Source organism: Macrobrachium rosenbergii, chromosome 49, assembly GCF_040412425.1.
Source record: "Macrobrachium rosenbergii isolate ZJJX-2024 chromosome 49, ASM4041242v1, whole genome shotgun sequence".
NCBI classification, from domain to species: Eukaryota; Metazoa; Arthropoda; class Malacostraca; order Decapoda; family Palaemonidae; genus Macrobrachium; species Macrobrachium rosenbergii.
In genome coordinates this window covers 8,796,296-8,817,498 of record NC_089789.1, presented here as the reverse complement: position 1 = coordinate 8,817,498, position 21,203 = coordinate 8,796,296, and the positions used below count along the sequence as shown (strand labels likewise).

The window sequence follows — 21,203 nt, the reverse complement described above, 5'->3', positions numbered from 1 at the left end:
CATTTTAATATATAGAGATGGTAATTGTTATGTTAGGGGTAAAGTTTCTAATGAGTATTGCAGTTTTTTTGTGTAACTGTAACTGAATACTTTACCAAGATAATATTGGTGTAACTTTATTCTTTTCTGTGAATTTTTGGGGTATGTGATTATTCATATACCAGGTTAGGAGAAATAAATTAGCATTTTGTTTCAGTGTAGTAAGTCAAAGGACCATATTTCACTATAGATGGTTCACTGACATTTTGAAAGATTTTTTCATAAATACATATGAGACCAGTGCTTGGGGATGTTCGAGATTTATGTCCGAGAATAAATCCCTTTCCTTGGACTAAGTCTGCTTGATTTCATAGCTTTACTGTGTCTCCTCGGAATTAAATCATTATTCTTTACGTTTCCCCATGGCAGGGTGAGATATATTAGTTTCTCTCAAGATAAGCAGCAGTTATTTTTAATTCATTTTATATATTTTTACTAAGTTTCCCTTTGGGGTCAGATTACTAAGGTTGCTTGGGCCATGAAAGTAAATTTGTGTCACAGTAACTCTCCTTTCTCTAAATGCCTGAAAATAGTGGTCACTGACAAAGGTGACTTCTGTTCTCATATTGCCTCTATGAAAGGAAGAAAGTAAACATGTCATCACCTTTATCAGTTCAGTTGTGACAAGTTAGAGCTGATTTTGTGTGACTGCTTTCCTCTCCTTCACCTCTTCTTTTTCGTATTGGCATCTGTCAGAAGACATACAATCTCTTCTTTTTAGGCCAATGTGCAGGCTTCTAGGTCAGACCTGTCAAACTGTAAGTATTACTTAGGGTTCTTTGCAGCGTTCCTTCTGTCCCTAGCTGCAACCCCCTTCATTCATTTTACAGTACCTCGGCCCATATTCTTTTTCTTCCACTTTACTTTTGACCCTCTCCTAACATTTGTTTCATAGTGCAACTGTGAGGTTTTCCTCCTGTTACACCTTTAAAACCTTCTTTATTCTGTTTTCCTTTCAGTGTTGAATTATTTCATAGGTCCGAGCGCTTGACTTTTGTCCTAAATTTTATATTCCATTCCATTCCATTGGAAGCAAGGCCTGATGCTTGACCATAAATTTTGAGCAATCTTGCATCCATAAAGTGGTTGACATTATGCCAAATATTTGGTTGAAGTAACTGCTTCATTACACCAATTTCAGAACTGCTTTGTACCTCATTGCCTTTGTATCTATTTAAGGAAATAAATATAAATGTGAATTTGTCATGTAAATAGTTTTTAAAAGCAAACACTATTTTATAGATACACACTGTGCTGGTTCCATTTGTATAACAAGGATGTTTTTATAAATGATTTTTCAAATTGAAATTTAATTACTTTTCCCTTTTGAGGTTATGTAGCAGTAAAGGGAAGTAGAAATGGAAGGGGATAAAATCCATGTGGTGAATTGAACAGCTCTCATGAAAAGGATTAACTGCAAGTTTAGGAATTAGCAGAATGAGATGGTGCTTAAGAAATTTTATGGCCATGCTTTGTAATTCATCAAGATGATAAGCATTATTAACAGGGGTAAGGAAGGGCCTTTAAAATGACTGTCAGTTACATCTGAAGTATAACCTTGGGACGTAGATGATTTCTAATCCTGGTTTTTATTGATGTACTAAAATGATTTAACTTAGTTTGGGGTTTGGTTTATCTGTAAGTTTTTAATATTTTGGTTCCCATTACAGGATTATTATTGTGAACTGAGCCCATTACAGGAGCAATTGTATGAAGACTTTGCTCGTACTCAGGCTAATCAAAACATCGCTGATGCTTTACAAATCCCTGACTTAGGTGGTGAGGAATCTGCACCAAAGGCACAGAGTCATGTGTTCCAGGTAAGAATATTAACATGTCTCATTTTTGGTAAAGGTAAAATTTATTGCTCAGTACTTCTCCTTGGGAATGTTCTTATCAAAACACACATGATGCTTAGGAAAACTTATAAAAAAAGCAATCAGTATACAGTATTAAGATTTTAGCCTGTCTGTCCTGTATTTTGTTCATGACACTTACCTGCCAGATATATATATAGCTGTATTTCTCCGAAATCCGACAGAATTTCAAAACTCGCGGCGCACGCAGTGTGGCCAGGTGGTTAGTACTCATTCCCGCCGCTGGGAGGCGGGAATCGGGAACCATTCCCATTTTCTATTCAGATTTTCTCTGTCGCCGGTACTGTCAACATCTGTTTTCAGTACCTCCGTCTTTGGATTTCGTAAACTCGTTATTTTTCACTTAAGTATTCGATTTGACTTTTGGTTTTTATCACGGCTGCTTGGATTGTGGATTGGCATGCGCTTTTGTGGTCTGTTTTTTAGATTTGATTTTGATTGCTCTTTGATTGATGTCTGGATCTAGTTCTGCTAGCTTCAGAGTATGTTGTGTGAATGAGTGTAAGGTGAGGCTACCAAGACTTGGTAGATCCTCACACTGTATGCAGGTGTAGAGGCATGTTTATTAAATGATCGCTGCAAGGAGTGTGAGACTTTGCCGAATGCAAGCTGGAAAATGTTTGTTGCCTATATCCGCAAGTTGGAGCGTGATAGGATCAGGAGGTATTCCTCCAGGAGTGCTAGTAGAGTAAGGATATTTATTCCTCTCCTGTAAACCCCTAAAGCTTCTCAGGGGAGAAAGCAATTAGATCCAAATTTAAGTTTTGACAATTTGGAGCTGAAGGTGTTGCCTATGTTATTTTTGTCAAGTACGGATGCCGCAGGTATACTAAAATTGAACGTTACTAATTATAAACACCATCCGTGCTCTGGAATCGAAAGTGATTTCTCTTCAAAGTGCAGTAAGTGTTGTGATCCCCCAGTGCAGTGGAGGGGCGTCAGATCGGTCAGATAATGCCTCTAGGCCTGGACCTCTGTCGGACTCCCAGGACTTTGGGAGTGGGCAAGTCGAAAGCCTCAAGAGGGTTACGCGGACCCCACCGATCTGGCGTCCCTTCCGGCAGGACCTGTTGACGCTTCCCAGGCTGCCAAGGATCGTGTCGCGTGCACGTATCCTGAAGGTTTGCTTTTCGTCCTCCGGCGCCCTAACTTGCAGGGGTGGAACTCTCGGAAGGACTCTGCCCGCTCAAGAGAAGCTTGTTCAGAAGAGGCCACGCTCTTTCTTCAGAGGCTTATAAGGCCTCGTCTTCTTTGAGTGTTTCGACGCTTTCCCATCGGGCTCAGGGAGACGGAGCAGCGTTTCCGACGCCCAGCTCGCTCAGGATGCCCCTCTCACTTGCATCGTTGATGGGGGCGCCATCCCACGCCTCTTTGGTCTGCTCGTCAGACTCTTCTCTCCCCAAAGTTGCTCGCTGGATCCCATGCGATGGGCTGCTGCAGATGACGCGGCAGTTGTCCGGACGCTTCTAGCTGGTCAGGACGCTCTTTGCTCGTCCTCAAAGGACGCCGGCTGACGCCTCGTCAGAGCCTCAAAGTCTCATGCCTCTCCTGCTCTTCTTGCCTCGGGTCTTCTCCGCCAAAGCCGTCCCTGTTGTTCCGCTGGCTCAGCTATCGTGGCTCGTCAAGCAGGCGCTTCTCAGCTGGACGCTTCCGTCGGGAGGAGCCCCGCTCGCTCTTCACTGCCGTGCAGGGCCGGCTCGGCTGGGACGCTCTTCCGGCTGGACTACTGGGCTGGACGCTCGTCAGGGCGCTCATCAGGACGCCTCTTTGGTTGCTTCAACGTCTTCGCAGGACGCTCAGAGCAATCAAAGACTGCTGGAAATCGAAGAATCCCTTCTGCGTGTTGGACCTCAAGACCTTCGTTTCTCCCAAGGTCTTGGGAGACTCTCTGGTTTCTCCCATTGAAGAGGAGAAGTCTCTTGTGAGTTGGAGCCTGCAGACCTTGAGCAGCCTCCTACTTCCTCGTCTACGGACTACCAGGTGTTACCCCGGTCTTCTTAAAGGACTTGTTTGGCGACAAGTTCAAACCCTCGGCTCCTCTCTCTCTCCTCCTTCGCAGTTAACTTCGTCCAAGACGATGAGAGCGCAGGGGTTTGTTAAGATGACTTCATCTCTGGCGACGAAGAAGGCCTTCAAGAAGGTTAACACCTGGATGGAGGAAAGGAAGACCCAAGGCAAGACTTCTTTTACCCTGCCTCCGTCCAAGCTGAGCGGCATGGCAGGTTTGTGGTACTGAGACCGGAGAGGACGTCGGCTCATGTGTTCCTTCCGTCGTCCCAGGGGATTTCGCCAGCCTGGTCGACGCGCCTAGAAGGTCCTTCCTATCTGCAAGCCAAAGTGTTGTGGACTTTGTCGGAGACGGATCACATTTGAAGGGACTTTTTCGTCCCATAGAAGTCTTTAATTTCCTGGACTGGTGTTTGAGGACTCTAGACATTAAGATTAGAAGTCCCTTCTCTATCAGCCTGAGGGAGCTGTCCAGCGTCTGGATCTGCATGGACAAGGCTGTCAGGGATGACAGGAGAACTGGCTTCCCTCTTTTGTTTGGGCCTCTTGAAGAAGAGGGCCTTGTACTGTAACTTTACACTAAGTCAGTTTCTCCATCGCAGAGGGCAGAATTGCTGTTCGCCCGTTGTCCAGCCATCTCTTCCCCCTGTCTTTGATCAAGGATCTCCTCCAGCCAGGAAGGCCACTCAAGATCTCTTGGCCCACTCGTCAAACGCCCGGCAGTCCCTTTGTCTTCGTCGTCGGGTCAGACCTCCAGGAAACAGAAGCCCTTTCATAGAGGAGCTTCTTCCTCTAGATCCTCTCCCCGAGGAAGAGGTCTTTCCAGAGGCGGAGCCCCTTCTAAACCTAGGGGCAAGAAGTGACCTGCAGCACCTCCAGACACCTGTAGGAGCCAGGCTTCTTTTCGTTTTGCGGGAGCCTGGAGAGCAAGAGGGGAGGACTCCTGGTCCTCCTAGTTTCGAGAGAGGATGCAAGATCCCCTTTCTCGACACGCCACATCTGTGCACGTCGCCCAGGGATCTGTCCCCTTCTACCATCAAGAGAAGCAACAGCCCCTTTTCGAGCTATTAGTGCAAATGCTCGAGAAAAAGCTGTGGAGCTAGTCCTGGAGTTGGACTCCCAGGATTCTTCTGCCGACTGTTCCTAGTTCTGAAGCAGTCGGGAAGGATGGAGATCAGTCCTAGATGTCAGCAGACTGAACCACTTCATGGTGAAGGAAAAGTTCACGATGGAGACGTCCCAGTCTGTTCTAGGAGCATTTAGACCAGGAGATTGGTTGTCTCGCTGGACCTTCAGGACGCTTTCTTTCACGTCCCCATACATCCCAGTCGAGGAAGTTCCTGAGGTTTGTATCGGGGACGAGTGTTCCAATTCAGAGCTCTTTGCTTCGGGCTAAGCACAGCCCTGTGATCTTCACGATCATCATGTAGAATGTGGCGAGATGGCTTCACCTTGGCGGGCATTCAGATCTCGCTTTACCTGAGCGATTGGCTCTTTCGAGCCTCTTCACAGTTAAAATGTCTGGAGGACCTGACTTTGACTTTGATGTTGTGAAGTCCCTAGGACTTTAGTGAAACGAAGAGACAAGTCCCATTGGATCCCGATGCAGTCCTTAGTGTTCTGGGGATTCAGATGGATTCAGTGGCTTTTCGAGCTTTTCCATCCCGGAACGTCAACTGCTTTGCTTAGAAAAAGTCTCGTCCTTTCTGGGAAGGAAACATGCTCGGTGAGGAATGGATGAGTTTGCTGGGGACCATTTCCTCGCTGGAGAAGTTTGTTTCCCTGGGAAGACTTCTTCTCAGACCGCTCCAGTTTTTTCATGGCGGAGAACTGGATGGACAAGGAGGATCTGGAAGAGACCTGAAGATCTCTCCTTTGTCAAGAATCACCTGAGGTGGTGGCTCGACCCCTTAAAACTGGTTGGCAGAAGGGGTTTCTCTTCACCTTCAGAGCCCGACCTAGTGTTGTTTTCCGGACGCGTCCAGGGAAGGATGGGGAGCAACACTAGGAGGGGAAAGTGTCAGGCACCTGGAGAGGGGAACAGGTGTCCTGGCACATAAATCTCAAAGAATTAGGGCTATCCTGCTGGCCCTTCAATTTTTCGAGAACCGAAGTTTCAGGCCGGGTTGTCCAAGTGAATTCGGACAACACCACAGCTCTGGCATACCTCAAGAAACAGGGAGGTTACTCGATCCCGTTCCCTGTTCACCCTAGCAAAGGAGATCCTGCTTTGGACACATGCTCGGGGGTCACGATCCTCACGAGGTTTGTTGCGGGCGTGGAGAATATCCGCTGGGACCTTCTCAGTCGGCAACATCAGCTTCTACCGACCAGTGGACCCTTCACGAGGAGGTGTGTTTAGAACTGTGGAGGTTATGGGGACGTCCTCTGGTGGACCTCTTTGCAACGTCCAGGACAAAGAGACTCCTCTTTTTGCTCTCCTGTCCTAGACCCAGGAGCAATAGCAACAGACGCCCTCCTCTGGGACTGGAAAGGCCTCGATCTTTACGCTTTTCCTCCCTTCAAGATTCTGGGAGAAAGTGATCAGAAGTTTGCAAGCGTCGGAAGGAACAAGGATGACTTTAATAGCCCCCTTCTGGCCAGCAGCAGATTGGTTCACAGAGACCATGACCTTCCTGGTGGACTTTCCAAGAACGCTTCCCTGAGGTGGATCTTCTCAGGCAGCCTCATTTCGAAAGGTTCCACAAAAACCTCCCGCTCTGAGTCTGACTGCATTCAGACTATCACGAAGTTGGCAAGAGCAAGGGGTTTTTCTAGAGAGCAGTGGCAAGGCTATCGCCAGTGCCAGGAGACCTTCATCTGATGCGGTCTACCAGTCAAGTGGTGTCATTTTTAGGAAATGGTGCAGGTGCAATGGAATTTCCTCACCACGACCTCTGTACCACAAATAGCAGACTTCCTGTTTTCATCTCAGGCAAAAGAATAAACTGGCAGTCTCAACTATTAAAGGCTATAGAAGTATGCTGTCGGCAGTCTTTAGACACAGAGGCCTAGACTTGCCGACAACAAGGATCTTCACGATCTCTTGAGATCCTTTGAGACTGTCAAGATTCCTCAACTCAGGATACCTCCTTGGAATCTGGATGTTGTCCTGAAGTTCCTTATGTCAAGTGCTTTTGAACCTCTGTCTTCTGCTTCCCTCAAGAACGTGACTAGGAAGGCTGTTTTCCTAACTGCTCTGGCGACAGCGAAGAGAGTTAGTGAAGTTCAAGCCATTAGCAAACATATTGGCTTTAGGGGTCCCAATGCTGTATGCTCCCTAAATCCCCTTTGTTCTTAGCCAAGAACGAAAATCCTTCAAACCCTTGGCCCAAGACTTTTGAAATCAAAGGTTTGGCGGAGATCACTGGACAAGAATCAGAGAGAGTCCTGTGTCCTGTCAGGGCTCTCAAGTTCTACTTAGCCAGGACTAAAGAAACTAGAGGCCCATCGGACAGTCTGTGGTGTTCTGTGAAGAGACCTGATTTACCTATGTCTAAGAATGCCTTGGCATTTTTTTAAGAAGCACTATTAGAGGCTCATTCTGCCTGCCAAGACAGGTGACATGAGACTTCTGAAAGTCAAGGCTCATGAAGTAAGAGCCATTGCGACTTCAGTGGCTTTCCAGAAGAATATGTCCCTTAATGATCTTCTGGGTGCCACCTTCTGGAGAAGTAATTCAGTGTTAAGCTTCACATTACTTCTGGGATGTGAAGACAACATTTGAAGACTGCTCTTTGCGCTGGGACCATACGTTTCCGCAGACACAGTGTTGGGGGAAGAGAGCAATACTCATCCTATCCTTTAGGGGTTAGGTAGTATTTTTAATCTTGTTGTTGTTTTTTGGTTGTTGGGTGGCCATTGAGATGTGGACGTCCCAATTTTTAGCCTATGTTAGGTTCAATGGCTTAGATAGGCTTGGTCAGGTGGTTGGTCATTGCTCCTTTTCCCTCTCAGTATGGTCATATGATCTAGTCCCATTGTGGTCACGCCCCGTGGACAGGTCATCTAGAACTCACCAGCTTTATAGGTCCCTACCTTGCTGGAGACTAGTAAAGCAGAAGCAGGCTTGGGTGACAGTAACCTCGAAGTCAGCTATGCTAACAGGTAAGGAACCAAGGCGTCAATCGCCTACATTTGTTTGTTTCCTAAATCCTATTCTGTCTCTTCCCACCTCCAATGGTGGGATTCAGCTATATATATATCTGGCAGGTAAGTGTCATGAACAAAATGATATTTTAATGATAAAATAAAGTTTGTTCATACTTACCTGGCAGATATATATACTTTTAGTGCCCACCCGCCTCCCCTCTTGAGACAGTGGCACTAGAAAATCTGAATAGAAAATGGGAATGGTTCCTGATTCCGCCTCCCAGCGGCGGGAATGAGTACTAACCACCTGGCCCACTGCGTGTGCCGTGAGTTTTGAAATTCTGTCGGATTTCGGAGAAATACAGCTATATATATATCTGCCAGGTAAGTATGAACAAACTTTATTTTATCATTAAAATATCATTTTTGTTAGCTTGGAACATGACTTTTGCTTCAATTTGTGTTGTAGGCAAAATATGTTATATACTGAAGAAACGATAAAACGTGTGGTCAAGGGTAAAATTCTGTTTAAAGTAGTGGAGTTATGAGTAAGAAATTTGGTTAGAAGTATAAGGGATGAATATGAAAAAGGCAAGGGATACCAGTAACCATGGTGTAAATTATATATGCTTTGTGTTCTGAGAAGTTTATAACAAGGAAAGAATGGAAATATTTACTATTTTAAACATACATACGCAAATGAAGTAATTTGGTTGAAGCAGAAAGGAAATAAGAAATATTACATTTCTTGAACAATCTGCAAAAGTATTGGCAAAAATTATAAATCAAAGCTGACAAATAACTCATGAATGGGATGTTATAGTGATGCCACTAAATAGCAGTGATTGAAGGTGCACATTGAATGGCTGTAGTTGTGAAAATGTCTTACTGGTAGGATTACTATTACATTTAAATCATTAATAAAGAAACTGGATTGATATGAGGAAAGAAAAATCAGTCAGAAGAGAGGTAGATATGGATTTGGCATTATTCCCAGGGAATACCTGACAATGTTAACCCTTACTGGACAGATCCCCTCAATAGAGGATCTAAAACAGGTTTTGGGTGGTGGATGGATCCCCTCTGAGGAGGATTAATATTACACACCATACTATTTGTCTGTATCGAGCGGGAAAGAGTTTCCAATACTTCAGTGGCCCATAAATGAATTGTGGCAACTAAAGAATTCAGCTCAGCTGATTGTGGGCATCTTGGGAACTTCAGTATTCTTCTTTACTTGGAGGGGGAATGTCTTGCTCCTATCTCTGCCATGACGTCTTTTTATTTATTTGCTCATAAATACTGTATACCCAAGGATTACTGTTGGTTTTGGTTCTTATCTTTTATGATATGATGTCAGTTATAGTTGTAATTTTGCAAAGAAATATTAGAAAAAACATGTATAAATCCAAAAAAAGTTGCTGCATTTCCCCATTTTAGTAAATTTACGTAAATGTTTTACAACATATATGCTCGGAATTTGTTACTGATTTTAGTTCTTATCTGTTATGATATTGTGTGAGTTGTAAATATAATTTTAAAAAATAAAATGAAATTATTACAAAAAAATGGTATAATTTTGGTAAAATTTACACTTGAATTTTGTAAAAGAGTTTTTACACAGGGTTGTACATAGTCACTTTCAACTTCCCATTGAAGGTAAAAATTTTAAATTTTTTCAACATAAAATATTTTTTTTCTTACACCATGTGCAAATCTTCCTCTTACCATTGATGTGTTTTTTTTTTCTAAAATTGGCCAACCTTAAATTTTGCCCAGTCAGGGGGTGTGCATTATATATAACTAGCCCATCCCTCAAGGGTTAATGATATAGAAGACACATAATAAGTTTATTATGTAATGAAGGATTGTAATGATACTTACCCAGGGAAAATAGCCAATACAAAGTATGTAAGCTAGAAGAGAAACAGTTTAGTGTTATTTGATAGCATTGTAAGATTAAGATTTTTCACTTGGAAGTCTCAATTCTATCAATATTTTTTATAGTGTAGTCGCTGTCTCGTCCTCAAGGAGTTACCTTCCATGGTCTACCAGAGCTCCATGGTGACCAAACTAATATCAGAGAATTCTCTTCTAGTTGGTCTTTTGACCAGGTATTGTGTCATAATGATTAACATTATAACACATGATGGAGTATATAATGGGCTCAAAGATAAGAGGGCACTCTCCCTTATCTTCAGCGAAGCTGAACCCAGTTTTTCCAACGTCAAAAGAACCTGCAAGAAAGAGAAGTGACTATTGTGCATGCGCATCCGCCCTCTTGTTTACAACCGGCCGTTAAAAGACCAAGGAGCAATTACTCTCTGTTTGTGTAAAGCAAACGGTTCACGTCGTTACCAGCACTCCAAAAAAATTTGACTTTTAACTCCGTTTTAGTATTGAGGATTATGGAAACATCAAACATAGCAAGATAATTGCTCAATTAATACAAACAGTTGAAAGTTTTAGTTTTAAACTCCTGGAATTTATATAATTTGTGTGTTGAAGCCGGAACCTGGCTCGTTGATCGCCTAGCCTATAAAGCGTTGTTACCTAGTTTAAGTAAAGCGAAATTGTTTTACTAACAAATGTTTTAACTAAAAGAAATGTTCCACAACTTATTATTAATATGGAAAATCCTTTCAGATTATACGATGTCTACAATAATCTAGGCAGTAAGTGAGAATAATTCAGACTAGATTAATAGTGGATGTTGTCTGTAGCCTATGTTCATCCTTGGATTATGTATCCTAAGTGGCCAAGCTTGGACCGAGGACCCTAGGATCAGATAATAACAACATCTGGGCAAAGTAAATCGATAGCCTAACAATGAGGCTACATATTAGTATAAATTTTTTCCATTTTATATAAGCCTGTGCACTTTAGCATGAGCTAAATAATCCAGGACTAGCCTAGGCATTACCTTATATCAAGTTAAGTGGTAACTTTCCATGAAACATCCCATTTTTGGACTAAATTGTTAGCCTAGACTATGTAATGAGGACTAGATGAAATCGTAATCTGTGCTGGATGAGATGGTAACCTAGACTTAAGGCTACATACTAAGGTAGGCTAATTGTTTTGTTTATGTAACCCATACACTGTGTGAATAAAATAATCCAGATTAGGCAGTAGCCTAGATTAGAGTAAGTTATAACCTGGTTATAATGTTACACATTAGTGATTACTGTTTTATATAGTAAACCAAATAGCCTAGGATTGGATATAAACAACAAACTAGGTTAGACAATAGTTGAATAATTATAAGGTTATAATAACCTGGATTAGGCAATACCCTATACTAGGTTAAGATAGAACATATAAGCCTAGGATTATACATAAACAGTATCCTAGCCTAAATAAAATAACCTAGTTTGTTATGACTTGGTAGCATATCTGTACATGCTAGTAGGGTCTTGTGTAGCCTATATCCTTAAAGGTGATATAAATCTAGAACAGGCAGTAGCCTAACCATGTTAAGTAGGAACCCCCTTATAAGCGATGGCCAAATATCAGATGAAAAGGTAGTCTCGGCCACATAAAACAGAAAAACAGATTAGAGAATTATTTTCTGTAAAGTTTACATCTTTCAAGTTGTAAATATGCCTAGAATATGTTAAGCAAGAACCTTCTAAGAAATCCTCTATTCTTAGCTTAATGTAGATTAAACTAGAATCATTACCCTAATCTACACAAAACAGTAGTTTGGGTTAGTCAAACAAATTAGTTCATAGCAGTTAGTCTGAATGGCATGACAATTGGAATTAAAAATTGCACTTGGCCATTGCAAAAGGACTAACAGTGTATAAGTAATACAGCCATGTACAGGTATCAAAACTAACCTAAGCCTTAGAAGGTTTAACATAGATGTTTAATTAACCCTTAAACGCCAAGCCTCTATTTACAAAAGTGTTTGCCATATGCCAGCGGGGTTTGAGAGAGTTAGCGCCGGAGCGGAAAGAAAGTTTTTTTTTTTTTTTCAAAAAATCACATCACGCTTAGTTTTTAAGATTAAGAGTTAATTTTTGGCTCCTTTTTTTGTCATTGCCTGAAGTTTAATATGCAACCATCAGAAATGAAAAAAAAACAATAAATATTGGAATATATGACAGCGCAAAAAAATTTCATATATAATTGTATACAAATCGCTGTGAGCAAAATGGTTAAAGCTAATGAGTCATTTTTTTTTCGTTGTATTGTACACTAAATTGTGATGATTTTGGTATATAACAAATTGTAAAATGATCAAAGCAACACAGAGAAAATATTATCATAAAATGATGCATGAATTCGTAACGAGTGGACGTAAAAAAAAGTTTTTCAAAAATTCACCATAAATCGAAATATTGCGCTAGAGACTTCCTGTTTATTGCAAAATGAAGTTAAATGACTGAATATTACTAGGATGTAAAAGTTTTAGCTTACAATTGCATTTTTCAAGCATTTCGGTCGAGTCAAAGTTGACCGAAGGTTGAAATTTCGGCACTTATCGTGATTTATATGAAAATATTTCAAAACTGATAAAAGCTACAACCATGAGTTATTTTTTGTTGTATTCTACATGGGCACATTTTCATATATAAAACGTTATGTAACGGCTAATATAAAAATGGTGCAAAATTATGACAAAGTGACTAAAGAAATTTGAGATTTTCAGCAGAGTTAGCGGTTGAGAGGTAGAAAAAGTTTTTCCAAAAAATTCACCATAAATTGAAATATTGTTAGAGACTTCCGTTTGTTGCCAAATGAAGGTAAATGATTGAATATTACTAGAATGTAAGAGTTTTAGCTTACAATTGCATTTTTTTCGACCATTTCAGTCGAAAGTCAAAAAGTTGACCAAAGGTTCACTACCATGATTTATAATGAAAATATTTCAAAAGTGATAAAAACTACAACCATGAGTTATTTTTGTTGTATTTACATGAAATTGCGCACATTTTCATATAAAACGTTATGAACCAGCTAATATAAAATGGTGCAAAAATTACGACAAAGTGACTAAAGAATTTCTGAGATTTTCAACAGAGCGCGCGTGGACGTAAGGAAAAAGTTTTTTTCAAAAAATTCACCATAAATGGAAATATTGTGCTTGAGACTTCTCGTTTGTTGCAAAATTAAGGTAAATGATTGAATATTACTAGAATGTAAGAGTTTTAGCTTACAATTGCATTTTTACCATTTCGGTAGAGTCAAAGTTGACCAAAGGTTGAAATTTTGGCACTTATCGTGATTTATATGTCAAAATATGTAAAAAAATTGATATTTTTGTTGTATCAAGAAGTTGATCCAAGTTGATATTTTTGTTGATTTCATCAAATATGTCAAAATTGTACACATGATTTTGGGAGTAAAGGCTCATGGAAAATGGTGCAAAATTACGACAAAGTGACTAAAGAATTTCTGTGATTTTCAGCAGAGTTAGCTGATGCTTTCTTTTGGGATAAGAAAGAAATTAGCGCAACCGCAGTTGGGTCACCCTTTAAACAAAACAACAGTGTGATCCATGAACTCCCAGCATCCTCCAGGCACTGAAAAAAGGAGGCCTAAAGTATTTTTTCCACAGCTTAATATTTAAAAAAACTTTTTGGCAAGTTTCCCTACTCGGCAGGACAACTTTTGTCAATTTTGTAAAATACAGTTAAAGGGTTAAATGTATTAAAACTGCACAGTTGTAATCAAATTAACCTGTAATATGGAAACTAAATGAGGAACTACAAAGTGTCCTCTTTCAAAAAAATTAATACTAACTAGTTTTCTAATAACAACTTGCTTTGTACCACTACAGGGCCGCCATTATGCAGGATCCTCAGTTCAAGTATTCACAGCAAATTGCTCAGTTCACTGTTTGCCAGTGGGTACGGCCCATACCACCTGCCATGAGCATAGTCCTTGTAAAAACAAGGAAAATTTGCTTGGTCGCCAGATTTGGGGAGATCTGCAGTATGCTCTTGGCAGCAGTTTTAAGGACGAAACAGCTCCTTTTAAGCTGTCTCAATTGGGCCTAGGGTTCAGTAGGGTGAGAAGAGGGGAGATTATCTTTCGGCAGAACTCCGGCAGCAGATATTTAACCCTTCCTCTGAACAACATCAACGTGTGGGCCAAAACCCATTAACATCAGTCGCCAAACCTCCCAGGTTAACAAGGGTGGAGGAAGTAGAGGAATCTTTACATGGAGTTCACAGTCTTATTAAAAATATGGAGTGAACATTGCCATCAATGGCCCTGCTGAACCCAGAAGGCTCAGGGACATAAATTTAAGCTAGCCATGGGGAGAAACCTCCCAGAAGGGAATTCTATTCCCATGCAGCTATCATTGCTGAATGGGATCTTTCCCCCAAAAGGGGTACTGGGATCCACCTAACTCAGACTAAAATGTCTACTTTTTTTTCAAAGGTATAGTAACTTTGCCCCTTCATTAACTGGCAGTTACAGTTTAGTTGTTGAAGCTCAGTTAGAAAACAAGCTCCCAAAAGGGATACACAGCTTATGGCAAGCTCCCCAAAAGGGATAACAGTTTATGGCAAGCTCAGAAAAAGGGATAGACAGTTTAGAAAGCCCCCAAAAAGGGGATACACAGTTTGCAGCATTTGATCAGTTCTGTAAAGAAATTGAGTTTTTATTGACCTGTACCCCTAAAAGGATACACAGTTTGTGGCAAGCTCCCCCAAAAGGGATACACTGTTTGCAGCAACTTCCCCCAAAAGGGGATACACCGTTTGCGCCATTTGGTCAATTCCGTAAAGAAGTTGAGTATCATCAAAGATGCCCTTGCCACACAACGGCAATATATAAGGGACATGAAGCATGATTCTGAAAAGCAAAGTCAGTCAGTCATGTACGCACCAAATTGTAAAAGTACTACGTCCTGTAACCGAAAAGTGTGTGTAGATACAAATGCCCCCCAAACAAAGTCTGATTTTAGAATTCCGACTAGAAACAACAATGGGTCAGTTTGGAATACAGAACTTCAGATCATCAAAACATAATAGGGGCTCCAATACTCACCCCTGATGATACTGATAATCCTTGGTGAGACACCTCAATGTGCACTTTCTCTCCCAATGGCAAGTAGGTAATAAATGAGAGAAAAACTATGATCAAAGTTGTAAATGTAGAATTTACAAACGGCAGCATTCCTTAATACAGAATGGCACCTGGTACCATCCTCACCAGACTTGGAGAAACCACTAACAGAAATGGTTTTCTTATCAGTGCCTATAGCATTAAAAACTAAAGAAATCACCCTTTACCAGGTCAATGAAAAATGGATCTCTACTTCCTTTTTGAAGTAGATCCAAGTTGCTCACCAAGTAGCCTCGTCAGAATCTTATGCTAGGCTCCGACTCCTTAGCATTATAACCTCTACCACCTTGCTGGAAGTTGCCATCTTAAGGCTTCCAGAACATCCCAGGATAATTTTTGCTGTTGAGGCCAAAAGTCATATGAGAACCTGATGGAAAGCACTCTTTGACTTTCTAGAATGGTGCATAAAATTGCAAATGGAAGCATTGGAGAGCTCCATAAAATAACTCTCTAATGTCACTGCATTGTTGCATTCTAACCCCTTCTGTAAGGACCTGTTAGAGGAGTCTGTTGTGGCTCAACTCAACAAGCATGCCCACCAACAGAATTGTACAGTGTACGCTCTTCTGGGAAAAGAGGAATTCAGGAAATGAAGAACCCAAAATTTCCCTTTACCCAACCCCAAAAAAGGCTCACTTTGATAAAAAATCATATAAGCCTTCAGTCATCCCCAAAAAATTTTCCTCAAAAAACAGTTAGGTGGTCAGAAGGGACAATTCCCTGCAAAAGGACAACAACAACTTCAAGGCCATCCTTTTTCACAAGGTCCAAAAACCATCTCATAAGGGGAAAAAGGAAAAACAACACCTGGAATGTCTATCAAAGGTGAAGGCAGAGGAGGATGCAAATACCAAGAGGAATTATATTGGTTGGGGTCAGCTTCGATAACATCACAGACAATGGAAGTTTTCCTGTGGGACAGGGACAGAAACTTGCATAGAGAAACATGCCACCAAGTATGTCTCTTCAGTGTCCTCAAAAGGGACTCACCCAAAAGAAGAGTGATCCTCAACCAATCAACATTGAACAAGCACATTGTTTGCTGAAAGTTATGGATAATTACCATTGCCTAAGTACATTGAATCATTTTAAAAAGGGAGTCAGACAGTTTCTATGGATCTGAAAGATGCACACTGTAGCCGTTCCCTTCCGCCCCCTCTTAAGGTTCCGAATAGGAAAAGATACGTACAGATTCAAAGTCATGTCTGTTGGGCTAAACATTGCCTAAAGAATATTTTTCAAAACTAGCAAAGGCATTTGTTCGAGAACTCAAACAAAAAGATCTGTGGGCCCACAAGAAAAGAGTGCTTGAAAAACCTAAGAGCAATGGTCAACAGACTACAATACAGTCAAAAGGTTTTATTATAAATTTGAAAATATCCTGCCTCATGCCCAGCAGACACTCATCCTGCCTCACGCCCAGCAGACACTTTCAGTGGCTGGGACTGTGTTGGGATACTCTTCACGGCCTGTTGTCTCTCCCTATCATACTCAAAACAGAATAAGGCAAGTCCTCAAAAGGTTCCTTGCACAGCCTGGAGTTTCCAGATGGCAGTCAGATGTACGATGGGCCTGCTGCAGTTATTGTCAATAATAGATCCAATACATATACTGTATTGCAACTAAAAATGTGAACAAATTCTGGCTATCGAATGCAAGAAAAAAGATGCGAGACAGACCTCATCAAAGGATTAAAAGAGTTCGGGAGATACTTCGGCCTTTGATTTGGAAGGAATCTCCGGTGAAACAGGTCACCCTGACTCCTCCATCTGTATGAGTGACAAACTTGCAGATGCCTCGCTGACAGGATGGGAGGACATTGGGAGGATTGTCAGGTGGCAGAGAGGTGATGAGCTACTCAGGAATTGTTATATCAATTTCCTGGAGCTGATGGCTGTCTTTTTGTCTCTCAGAAAACTCAAACCTCCAGAAGAGAGAACATAACCACAATATCCTACACCAAGAGGTCTGGATCACATTCACCTCCTCTCAATATGGTAATGTTAGCCATCCTTCAGATGGTGCAAGCAAGGAAGTGGCACATGTCTGCAGTTCACCTCACAGGGGTCTCATTGTAATAGCAGACTCTCTATCAAGGAAAACGACAGCCTCAACCGAGTGGATGTTGGACAACCACTCTTTTCAAATAATAGTCAACATGCTTCCACAACCGGAAGTGGACCTGTTCGCCACATACTAGAATCACAAACTCCTAATGTATGTGTCTCCAAACCTGGACAGTCAAGCAACAGCAAGAGATGCCTTCCTTAAGACTGGAACAAGGGGAGGATGATAATTTTTCCTCCATTGTCCCAGATTTCATAGGTTTTGAGCAAACTTCTAACCTTCATAGGAATAGTGTACTTAATAGCCCCAAATTGGCCAAACAGGGATTGGTTCCTATTACCTCCGTTGAGGTTACCTCCGTTGTTACCTCAACAACGGACAAAAAGATCAATTCCACTGTTGTCTGCTGTTCTATCCCAGACAGTAGGAGGGAAAGTCTCTCCTTTCTAAGCTGAGACCTTCACGTATAGAATTTTAAAAAATATCTATCGTGATAATTACTCACTCAACATTGCTAGGTACCTAGTGCAAAAACTATGGACATCTATCCGGCATTACCAGTCCGTATGGAAGATATGGTTAGATTATATCCATACTGAGAGCCCAGTTGAGATTTCTATAGAAACTTTATTTTTCTTATATACCCTTTTAAAGACAAATGCCGTGTGGTTACAACAGTCATGGCATACAAGGCTGCATTAACGGAACCCTTGGTTTATGGATTCGGGATTGACTCCAGTATAGAAGTTGTCACTTCCCTTCTGCAGTATGTTGCTCTACGAAGGCCCACTCCCGAAAGGTTTCCAATTACTTGGTCCCTGAACAAGGTGCTTAGACTTCTACCAACCCCTCAATTCAGTGGACCCAGTACAACCACAACGCACAGGCTACAAAAGGTGATCTTTTTGATTGCATTAGCATCAGGAGCTCGTACAGTATTAGTGAACTGGGCTCTCTTAGATGGGGACGATGCATCATGCAAATAGCTGACCATCAATTATTAGTGTCCCCTGGCCCATCATTCCTGGCCAAGAATATAGATCCTTTAAAAAGGAAATCCATTCTTATAAGAAAATTCAATTTAGCACACAAGACATTATGCCTGGTTCAATCACTTAAGGTTTACCTAGAAGTCATGGCAAACACCCCAGAAGGCCCTATTTTCCTACACCCTAGCACAAACTAACCACTCTTCCTACAAAGACAAAATGATTGTAGTGTTTTCTCATTAAAAAGGGAAATCCACACTCTTTCCATAGGTCACATGATGTTAGGAAAGTAAGTGTGTCTTTGGCCTTCATCAGAAATTCTCTTTCGAAGAAGTCTCCAAATGTACAGGGTGGTCATCAGTTAAATCATTGCCACAAGTTCGAACAAATTTGACTACACTGTGTATCAGTAGGTGGCATAGTTAGTCTTAACCCCTAGGTTCTGCGGCAGAAAACCAGGGGTCATATTGACGGTGAGTATGCTGACTATCGCTGGGAGATGGGTGACAGTACTACAACAAAACCCAGCATGCTTAGGTAAGCCACTGTAGAACTACATCCTAAAATGTAAGTTTGTGTATAGTGTCTTGTTCCTTGGTATCAAAACCTGAAAAGTATTTGGAATAAAGAATGGGACTTGAAATCTGTGGCTTGACCTTGGACCGGAAATGTTATTTCTTTTGGGGTGTTGGGATTAAAAAGCGAGAGCTTAAGCCTTTTTTCGTCACCTGTCAATTTCTTTGTAAAGCTCCTTGAGGACGAGACAGCGACTATGCTATTAAAAAACAGGTTTTGATGTAGGAAAAACCTATTATTAGTAGTCGCTGTCGACTCCTCAAAACCCTCCCACTTCCCTGATGAAAAGGCATGGGATTTGGGCAAGGGATCAACCTGCATTGACCAACAGAGTAATGGCTCCTTGGTCTTTTAACTGCCCAGTTGTAAACAAGAGGGCACATGCGCATGTGCAATAGTCACTTCTCTTTCTTGCAGGTTCTTTTGACGTTGGAAAAACTGGGTTCAGCTTCGCTGAAGATGAAGGGAAAGTGCCCTCTTATCTTTTGAGTCCATTATATACTCCATCATGTGTTGTAACGTTAATCATTACGACACAATACCTGGCCAAAAGACCAACTAGAAGAGAATTCTTTGATATTAGTTTGGTCACCATGGAGCTCTGGTAGACCATGGAAGGTAACTCCTTGAGGACTCAACAGTGACTACCAAAAATAGGTTTTTCCTACGTCAAAACCTGTTTTTTTTTTACTCATGGTGCACCGGTTCACTTGTTTAACAAGTGCAAATACCATTATGGGGCAGTCATTCTGTTCTGATGATTTATTAAGCCAACCTGCTGTTGTTCACTAAGTATCGAACTTTGGATACTGGGCAGCATTTGGCTTTTGTAAGTGACATATCATGATATTTTAAATTTAAATAAGTTTCATTAAGAAAATTACCTTTTTTTTTGACAAATATGCAGTATTTTGCTAAGAATAACTTTATTCTGAGAAACACTATCATGTATTTGTAATAACTAACTGTAAAAATTGAAGATGTATTCTTTCCAAATTGAGATTTGATAGATTTTCAATCACTACTATTTTTTTCTATTACAGGCACTGCAGTATTTGCGCAAAGTATGTAATCATCCAAAGCTGGTTATCAAGCCTCAACATCCAGAATATGAAAGAATATCAGCTAAACTAAAAGAATCTAATTCTTCTTTATCAGATATACACCATTCTGCAAAACTTCCTGCTCTCAAGTATGTAGTGCACGTCACAGTCTTTTTTGTAATGCTGATTTCATTGTGAACAAAAAGTGAAGGTTTAGTTTCCATCAAGTTCCTCATGGATAAATTGGAGTTTAAAATGGGCAAGTTCATCATGTTAATGTATATGTTCTTTGGATATTTAATGTATACATGACATTTTGAGTAATAATATAAGGTTATGAAGTCAATACAAAATAGAGGAAGGCAAAACCTGTAGGGGGTTACTGCCTTCAGTGTGCCTTGCATCTTGCATGGGACACAATAGAGGATAAAACAAGACGTTACTTGAAGCCTCCCTGCGTTGCTTTTTGTCTTTTACTTTAGTCATCTTCTTTGGTCTTTTCATAAGTTCCTTGTTGGGCGAGTGGGTTACGTTCTCACCCAACGAGTGGATGGGTGGATGGATGTATGATATTTAGGGCAAAAGCCCAGGCACTGGGGCCAACAAGGCCATTCAGCGCCGTAATGGAAAGAAAATAAATTATGTTAAAGTTATGAATTCATGAAGGAAATGATTAATAAATAAAATGAAGTGATGTGACCAATAAATAAGGGTATGAAGTTTAATGAATGATGTGCTATATAAAAAAAAAAAAATGTCATTAAAATTCTACGTGATGTAATAAATTAAATAAAATTAAATATCATTAAAAATTTTAATACACTTTAAAAAGAGATGATAGCAGAAATATCTGCTTCATCTCCCAAAATATCAGACAGGGATTTACCCTGAAAATATCTCTCTTGGGTTAAAATATCTGCGGCAGACCACCAGAATGTGCTCCACTGTTAGTGTTTCGTCACAGTAAGCACACTCTGGAGGGCTGCTTCCTTCTAAAATAAACTGATGGGTTAGACGAGTGTGCCCAATCCTTAATCTCGTTAAAATAACCTCTGTTCGTCTGTCAAGCTGGAATGACGAAGACCACGGTAGTACATTATCCCTAATATTTCTATATTTCTTATTATTGTCAAGAAGGGAGAAGTCCACCTTTCTTGCCATTTACTTAAAACATAAGATCTAATGGGACCTTTTAGATCTGTATGAGGCACTTTTCTAAAAGAGGTTTCTGATAAAATACTAGCAGCTTTGGCTTCCTCTCTGCCATCTCGTTCCGCGAATCCCCACGTGAGAAGGGACCCAACAGAAAGAGACTGATTTCGTCGACAATATATACGAAAAAGCCACTCCTGAACTTTTGAATTAATGGATGAAAGCTATTAAATTTTTTAATAGCTTCTAAGGTGCTTCTAGAGTGTGAGTATATG

At 40.9% G+C, this 21,203-nt stretch overlaps 1 protein-coding gene and 1 long non-coding RNA gene across 4 annotated transcripts in view; one reads left to right on the top strand and one right to left on the bottom strand.

The window, feature by feature from the left end:
• The window catches only part of LOC136832071 (uncharacterized), a 111,813-nt gene that overhangs the window by 3,920 nt on the left and 86,690 nt on the right, over window positions 1-21,203 (bottom strand). The gene's annotated exons all lie outside the window — the stretch shown is intronic.
• Hel89B (histone acetyltransferase 1) overlaps window positions 1-21,203 on the top strand; it is a 116,526-nt gene that overhangs the window by 76,950 nt on the left and 18,373 nt on the right. For both annotated transcript variants that reach the window (XM_067092681.1, XM_067092682.1), the window contains exons 28-29: window positions 1,710-1,859; window positions 19,777-19,925. In XM_067092681.1, coding sequence (XP_066948782.1) covers window positions 1,710-1,859; window positions 19,777-19,925 — 299 coding nt within the window. The remainder of the gene's footprint in view (window positions 1-1,709; window positions 1,860-19,776; window positions 19,926-21,203) is intronic.